Here is an 8,565-nt window from a genome sequence, read left to right as displayed (position 1 = left end):
TGGGAGCCCGGAGACTGGGAGATCCATCATGTCCAGGCCGCCAGAGCGGCTCCGGGCCCCGGGACCGAGCGGAGCGCGCGGCCTGCCCAACCTCCGCGCTCTGAGCTCTGCCCACGCCGAGGGAGGAGTGGGGCGCGCGGCCGTGGGCGGCGATTTCGCCCCAAACTTCAGCCTCCACGCCCCACCCGGAGCCCGGAGGCGGCAGCGCGCCGCATCCAACTTTACCCGCTCCCCAAGCGGGGCGCGCGTTGGGACCGCCGCCACCGTCGATCGCCGATTGCGCCCCGCATCTCCATCCTCCGGGGCGGCGGCGGCGTTGGCGGCGTTGGTGGGAGCCCGAGCCCGGCGTGCGGGGGGCGGAGGGCGGGCGGTGCGGCGAGGCGAGGCGAGGCGAGGGGCGGAGCTGCGGGGACAGACGGCGGCGCGCACCAACCCGGCGCGGGCAGGCAGGCAGGCGGGCGGCGCGCACAGGCCGGCCGGGTGCGCGGCAGGCGCTCGGCGTAGGGGGCGGTGGGTAAGCGGCATCCTCCGGGGGCGCGCGGGGGCTTCCTCCGGCGAGCTCGAGTCCTCGTTGGCCGGCCAGAAGCGCCTGGTGCCGGGGGCGGGGCGGGCCGGGCCGGGCCGGGCTGGGCAGCGCGGAGAGCGCTGGACTCCGAGCTCACTCAGATCGGCCGTGTTCGGGTCCTTGCAGGCCGGTCGGCATCGGCGGAGCTAGCCATGCCCGGCCGGGCATCCTCGGAGTGATGGAAGCAGCGGCCGCCGCTGCTGCTACTGCATCGTCTCCGCGCGCCCTTTCCACGGCCACCGCGCGCGCGATGGCAAGATCCGCTGCGTGGAGGCCGAGAGCGAGCGAGGCGGGGCCGCTTGGCCGGGAGCTGGGACCCGAATAACCTCCCCCCGTCCCCGCTACTTCCACCATCGCCCCCCGAGCGTGGAAGGAAGCCTGCGGTGCCGAGAGGGCGGACGAGACGCCGCCGGAGCCAGCCGAGCGCCAGCTCCCGGCTCCGAGGAGCGCAGAAGCCGGGGCCGGGGCCCGGTGAAAGTTTCCCTTCTCCACCCTCAGGGCGCCCACGGCCCAGAACTCTCCCCGAGGCTCGAGTGGACCCTTCGGAGGCGCAGGGGAGCCTTGCCTGCCCGCGCCCCCCGCTGCAGAGCGCACGCGAGGAATCGGGGCACAGCGCGGGGTCGTGATCCCCGGGGCGCGCCCGCGACTGCAGGTGAGCGCCGAGGGAGCCGGGGAGCTGGGCCCACCGCTGGGGAGGGACCCTGCTAAAAACTAGGGGCGCGCGCGCGCGCGGGATGGAGAGTGCACACCCGTTTATTCCGCTTCCCCCAATTGCAGATCCCTCTCGGAGCCGCCGCTGCCATGGGAGAACCAGCCCCGGGCGCCGCCGGGGACCGACCTCCGCTGCCTCCGCGCCCGCCTCTCCATCGCGGCCCCTGCCCCTGCGCCCGCAGCCGGCCCGCGGCGTCTCCTTCTCGGGCTGCAGGGCCGCCTCCGCCGCGCCGCCGGCCCGGGCCGCGCCTGTGATGAGCCGCAGCCCGCCGCGAGCCCTGCCTCCGGGCGCGCCTCCCCGGCTGCTCCCGGCCGCCCCCGCCGCGCCGCGCGCGCTGCTCCCGCTCGCGCTCCCGCCGTGGCCCCGGCGCCCGGGTCGCCGCTGGCCCGCGTCCCCGCTCGGCATGAAGGTGTTCCGCAGGAAGGCGCTGGTGCTATGCGCAGGGTACGCGCTGCTCCTGGTGCTCACCATGCTCAACCTCCTGGACTACAAGTGGCACAAGGAGCCGCTGCAGCAGTGTAGCCCCGACGGGCCGCCCGGGGCTGCGGCGGGGGGCGGCTGGGAGCGCCCGGGCGCTGCGCCCGCGGTGCCGCCCCGTGCGCACCCGCGCTTGGATTCCCGGACCCCGTTCCGTGCGCCCGCAGCCGCCGCCGTCGGGGCCGTCCAGGCGGCGCCTGCAGCTGCAGCGGGTCCAGCGGCCTCTCCGGGTAATGGCACCCGGGGGGGCCCCATCAGTGGCGGCGCCAAGCGCCAGCTCGTGTACGTGTTCACCACGTGGCGCTCGGGCTCGTCGTTTTTCGGGGAGCTCTTCAACCAGAACCCCGAGGTGTTCTTCCTCTACGAGCCCGTGTGGCACGTGTGGCAGAAGCTCTACCCCGGCGACGCCGTGTCGCTGCAGGGCGCGGCGCGGGACATGCTGAGCGCGCTCTACCGCTGCGACCTCTCCGTCTTCCAGCTGTACAGCCCCGCGGGCAGCGGGGGGCGCAACCTCACCACGCTGGGCATCTTCGGCGCGGCCACCAACAAGGTGGTGTGCTCGTCGCCGCTCTGCCCCGCCTACCGCAAGGAGGTGGTGGGGCTGGTGGACGACCGCGTGTGCAAGAAGTGTCCCCCGCAGCGCCTGGCGCGCTTCGAGGAGGAGTGCCGCAAGTACCGCACGCTGGTCATCAAGGGCGTGCGCGTCTTCGACGTGGCCGTGCTGGCGCCCTTGCTGCGCGACCCGGCCCTGGACCTCAAGGTCATCCACCTGGTGCGCGACCCCCGCGCCGTGGCCAGCTCGCGCATTCGCTCCCGACACGGCCTCATCCGGGAGAGCTTGCAAGTGGTGCGCAGCCGGGACCCGCGAGCGCACCGCATGCCCTTCTTGGAAGCGGCTGGCCACAAGCTGGGCGCCAAGAAGGAGGGTGTCGGGGGCCCGGCGGACTACCACGCGCTGGGGGCCATGGAGGTGATTTGCAACAGCATGGCCAAGACCCTTCAGACCGCCTTGCAGCCCCCCGGCTGGCTGCAGGGCCACTATCTGGTGGTGCGGTACGAGGACTTGGTGGGGGACCCCGTGAAGACCCTCCGCAGGGTGTACGACTTTGTAGGGCTGCTGGTGAGCCCCGAGATGGAGCAGTTCGCCCTCAACATGACCAGCGGCTCGGGCTCGTCCTCCAAACCCTTCGTGGTGTCGGCGCGCAACGCCACGCAGGCTGCCAGCGCCTGGCGCAGCGCGCTCACCTTCCAGCAGATCAAGCAGGTGGAGGAGTTTTGCGCGCAGCCCATGGCCCTGCTGGGCTACGAGCGCGTCGGCAGCCCCGAGGAGGTCAAGGACCTTAGCAAGACCCTGCTCCGAAAGCCGCGCCTCTGAGCCCCCGAAACCTAAACCTAGGAGCCGGGCTCCCGCCGCCCAGGCCCAACCGCCGGCCCAGACAGACTCGCGGGAGGAGCGGGATTGTTGTTTCCACAAAAGCAGCCCAGACCCAAACGGAGGCAGCCCACATAAGCAGCCCATTATAGAGCCGTCCTAGAAATAACCACGCAGGCACTCGCTGTCGATGTTTTGAGTCATTGAATTTCAAGGAACAGACACAACACACGCGCCACACCCATCCCCGAAAAGACCAAGGGGAAGGCGCACACGCGCGGCGATTAGCTGCTTCTCCGCTTCTCCTTAGGGCTCTCCATTCCCAGCCCTCCCCTGATCCCTCCCTGGCCCCCTCTCATCGCTGCTCCCCGTGCCATCCCTTCCCCTACTCCTCTCCCTGCCCCCCTCTGCCCCTTCCACACCCCTCCCAAGTTCTCCCTCCTAGCCCCCTCTCCTTCCTCAATCCTCCCTCTTCTCCCTCACCTGCCTTTCTTTCTGACGGGGGAATGTTGAGGAAGTCAAGGTCTGATAACCCCAATCGTGTTTACAAAAGTTCTTGTGGCACCTGTGAACCTGTAAAAGCGTTGCTTCGACATGGGGGGGAGGGGGTGGAGAAGGGGTGGGAAAAAGGCCCCTTTGGGCATGAAATGACCCAGGAGGAGTCGTTCTTGTAATTGAACTTTTGTGTAAAGAGCAGGGGTTCTTTGTGAGTATTAATAAAGAAGATGATGGATAGTATTCTGTTGGCTATGTGCCTCCACTCTCAGATGGAGCTGCGACTCAGCTTCCCCTCTTCTACTTGGTTTTGGTCTGTAACTACTAATGGGGTCCTGGGTGAGAAATTGGGAGTGTTTTCACACATGGAGATCAAAGCCTGTTGGGGGCCCAGGGATGGGAATAATCTCCATTTTAAAGGTAAAAAAGCAGCCAGACCAGTGGTGGTGGTGGTGGTGGGGAGGAGGTAGACAGAGCAGTTGAACTTGGAGCCCTGAAAGGAAGAAGGAAACCTAGGAGCACATCAGAGGCTTCTGGCCTTGATTCCTATTGCCTTAAGAAGAGACTTTGAAGTAGAGACTAGTGCTCTGGGCCTTGGTTTATGTTTTTGTTTTAAAAAGATGTTTCAAAAGGAAAGCATGACATTAAAAGAACGTTGGATGATCAGAATATCCACCTCAGCAATGAATGTCATTTACAGGGGTAATGATCTTTTCTTTTGGTTAGAAAAGTCAAGTATATGTGTTGACCGAGGTTTGTGCACTGGGTAAACGAAGAAGGGAAGTTTCATCTGAGAAACAAAAGGGCACCCACTTAGCACAAAGGAAGGTGGATTTATAACGGTTTGCTTGGGATGACTTATAGGTATTCTTAGTTACCTGCTTTTTCTTATCTTATTTCCAAAATAAATTTGCAAAATATTTGTAATATGTTGCAGACAGTGGAAGGCTTTAGTGAGAGAGCTCCTTTTAGATATGAAGATAAATAACGGGGAGCTATGAGTTGATACATTCAAATCTTCCAGGGGGAAATATCTTGACTTTTCCTGAAAGGGAATAATTTTATTGTTGCTGCTGTATTGAATCTGTTTGGAAATATCCTGTGGAATGTTTTATTTCAATCAGAAGTTGTGAGGCCAAAACAGGACAAAAGGTAGAAAAGACAGTGTAGTTCTATATGACATTAAATACGGTACAAGTTAATCTTACCATAACTATTTTAATATAATTTGGTGTGAGATCTCTGTAGTCCTACCTTAATGTAGGTTAAATGCTGAGAAATTAATATAGGGGAAGTATAAAAATAGTATGTACTTGTGGAATATTTTAACACAACATGGCTCTTAAGTATAATTTTGATTATGTTGCGAATCTACACTGTTAAAAATTCCAAAATAAAGAAGCACAGAGGTTTGAAAAAAAGATGTATTAGCAGTGGTTTTTATAACCCATTTTAGAATGGTTACTCCTCAGTATACTAAAATTCTAATATTATTTTATCCAGCGAGATTACAGCTCTAACATTGATCTTGCTCTGTAATAATTTTACAGTGGTGCCTGTGCTGAATTATCTTTAGCAGCCACTGAATATTTGTAAGAGCTTGAATTTAAACACACTTTAAAATTAAATGAGCAAAATAAATATTAATGTTGGGTGACTCTATAGATGAAACAGGTTTTAGAGGAAATTAAGACAGCATCGTTAAAAAGCTACCACTCTGAATAAAAAATCCATTTAAAGACAAATTTCATGTGGCATTAGAAATAACGCTTATCACTTAATCACAATCAAATTCATGCTTAAGAGTGAAGGACATTTAGGCAGTTGATATTCATCCTTCTCTTAGTACAGCTAAGGACTTTGAATTAAAGTGGTATTGCAGTGTTGGGGGAGTTTGGATTAAGCAAGAAAAAGATGCTGTGCAGAGAATTTGCAGCCCCCAAACCTTTGCAGCTGAAATTTGAAGCTAAAGCCCATCCCAGCTGCATCTGACCATGATTCTCTTCTGTGATTGATGTAGCTTTGTCTCTCTGGCCTGTCCCTTCCCAAATATTTCATTTGAAAATGTGAATTGTTGCTCCTGTTCCTGGCTGCATTCTAGGAAAGTCAGTTCATACTTTTTGTTCTAGAAGTTCTAATCTCCTCAGTAACTTTCACTCTCAATGGTCTGAGAAGGAATGCAGTGATGTTAATAAGTTGGCATCTCCATTAGAGCTGATCAAAGCTGCAACACAGATGCCTGGGCAGGGCTGAGACTGCTAGGGGGAGGCTTACATTTTCCCATCCCTTTTGGCAAACCATCCAATGACAGGAGGAAATATTCTTAAGGGCAGGTGATTTCTTTTTTTTCAAATTTTGCTCTGCTGAAAGCACGCCTGACTTACTCCTTTGACTAGGGAATGCTTTTGTTAATTAGAAACCTGTTGTAGGAACATTTAGCCAACAAATGTGAGTTTGGAACGGGACAGAGAGGCCAGGGCTGTGTGCTTGGGTTTCAGGCAGCTCAAAGGTACTCAAAGGCTTCATTCAGACTGACCAGTGGGTACCTGGCAAGCAGGCAGGCTGGGAGAGTAGAGTGGGGGTTGGGGGGCAAATCCTGTATCCCCCAGTGTCCAGTGTATTTGATAACAATTTATTCAATAAGGGAACAAAATATGGAAATCACATGTTGAAAGCATTCGGAAAGGGAAGAATGTGTTTGCTACCTGTTTGGGAAAGAGCTACCTAGTCCCTGAAGTTTGCTAAAGTGAAGGAAGTGAGTATATCACAAGCTCTGTGTAGATGTGGGTACATCTTCCTGTCTTCCTGCCCTCATACAAACTCAGGGTTTCCCAGGCCACTGTGCCTAGCCCAGATCTCCCACTGCTGAAATTGAAGCCCAGATTCATCATTGCTGACTGGAGACGTAAAGATTTCCAGATACAGTGATTGGAATATTGTACAAGATTAAAGCAAGGATAGTTGCAGAGGGTAGGTCTACACAGTTGTTGATATTTGCAGGAGTCATGTGATACGTATGCCCGTATTATGTTGAGTGCCCTGAATGCATGGGAAGATCTTGAAGGTGAATTTCACCTTGGCATAAGAAAAATCACTTTCTGTTTGTCCTATTGTGATGGCTAAAGGAGACAACGATTACTTGTCCCCATGCATTCTCAGCTCAACTATGGTGAGTCCTGTCCAAGATCTGTGTCATATATGCTGGATTATGGCTGTGGGTTTGCAATGAATTTGAATATGAGCAGGGCCATTCAATCAACACTCCCAGATGATAAAGATCACATTTGAAACCTAGTCTCTAGAGTTGACTTCAAAAAGATGAGAGGAATTAAACAAGGCCAGTCTTGTCCGAAGTTGTGCCAAAGGATAAGGTGACCCTTAAATGTCCTCTCCCAATGCTTTTTTGTTACACCAGGCAGTACTCCTGGCAGGCTCAGGGAACCATATGGGATGCCAAGGATTGAACCTAGGTTGCCACTTGCAAGGCAAATGCCCTACCTGCTGTGCTATCCTTTTGTCCCCCTCCCAATTTTTTCCCCTTGCTAGCTCGCTCGCTCACTCACTCACTCACTCACTCACTCACTCACTCACTCACTCACTCACTCACTCACTCACTCGCTAACTTTCCACATTGACAGTCTAATTAACAGGTATTTGGGGGAGAGACCCGCCTGCCCTAAGAGCAAGTGGCCAATTGTTGAAGGTCAGGACTCTGTGTGGACCAGTGGAGGATGACCAAAGAATTTTGAAGCAGAGCTGGAGGTATGTGATGGGCTGTCCTGAGGCCAAGAGAGAGACCCTTTTACTTTTTCCTCTTTCCAGGCAAAGAGTGGCACTTATTCCCCATTTTTCCCTCTTTCCTGTGCATCCCAGCTGATACTTTTGCAGGTCAGGTGCAGGCCTCTGAATTTTCTGGGTCTAGATTATAGTATAAATGTTTAATAATTGAGTTTACAGGGCTTGACTTCAATTTTTATCACATCAGATTCAATCCTGCACATTCGTCATCAAAGTATTCTACGGAAATTGTTAAATTATGCATAACACATTAAGTTTATAAATGGGAAAGTTTATGAACCAATGTTGGGGGGGGGTGGTATAATGTTTATGAACTTTAAGGACCACACCTGTATCTATGGCAGGAAGACAGTGAGCAGTAGGTTTGAAGCTTGACTTTTGGCTCAGTGTCAAAACTACTAATGTTAATATTAAGTCTTTTGTGGCCGCCTGAATTTTGAGGCATGTCACAGTCCCCTGCCTGTAAATGGTAGTGGAAATTATGACTGGGATCAAAAGCTATATCAGTACTGATCCAATATAGGCCTCTTCTGGCTATATAGATAATGTTCAATCAGAAGCCACCAGGAACCCTAGTTTTTACCTTGGCTTCTGAATTTGTGGGGAGATGAAAATGCAGGACCACATGTTAAAAAAATGATTGAGTATTTCAGTTGAGTCATTACAGAAATTAAATCAAGCATAGGGGTTACCCCCCATATTGTATGGGTTATATATCAGGAGCCAGTTCTGCTTGCAGACGCAGAGACTAAAAAATGCCTAACTGTGAGCATAAGAAAATCATGGTGGCCTGTACACATTTCTGGAAAGTGGGTGCAAAGGGGGTAGTTCTTATGTATGGCTAGAATCAAAATCGAGCCAATGCCCTTAATGTGAGTTATGGAGTCTAAGGTGGTCTGTATCTAATATGATCACTGTCAACTGTGAAAGTGCTTGACAGTGGCCTCTGGTTGGACTGGAGAATACTTGGGGCCCATTTGGTGAAGACCCACACAACCTGTGCTATTGCTGGGATTCTTTTTTTTTTTTTTTTTTTTTTTTGTTTTTGGTTTTTGGGCCACACCTGGCGGTGCTCAGGGGTCACTCCTGGCTGTCTGCTCAGAAATAGCTCCTGGCAGGCATGGGGGACCATATGGGACACCGGGA

General features: G+C 54.4%; 1 protein-coding gene across 1 annotated transcript; it reads left to right on the top strand.

Moving 5' to 3' along the window:
* Window positions 1-665: 665 nt before the first annotated feature.
* CHST2 (carbohydrate sulfotransferase 2) lies at window positions 666-3,504 on the top strand. Its single transcript, XM_049785901.1, has 2 exons — window positions 666-1,217; window positions 1,343-3,504. The coding sequence occupies exon 2, from the start codon at window positions 1,531-1,533 to the stop codon at window positions 3,127-3,129; it is 1,599 nt and encodes a 532-aa protein (XP_049641858.1). The 5' UTR covers window positions 666-1,217; window positions 1,343-1,530; the 3' UTR covers window positions 3,130-3,504.
* Window positions 3,505-8,565: the final 5,061 nt, after the last annotated feature.

The sequence above is a fragment of the Suncus etruscus genome, chromosome 13, assembly GCF_024139225.1.
Source record: "Suncus etruscus isolate mSunEtr1 chromosome 13, mSunEtr1.pri.cur, whole genome shotgun sequence".
NCBI classification, from domain to species: Eukaryota; Metazoa; Chordata; class Mammalia; order Eulipotyphla; family Soricidae; genus Suncus; species Suncus etruscus.
Note: the sequence above shows the minus strand (reverse complement) of the source record. Positions and strands in the feature narration are given on the sequence as shown.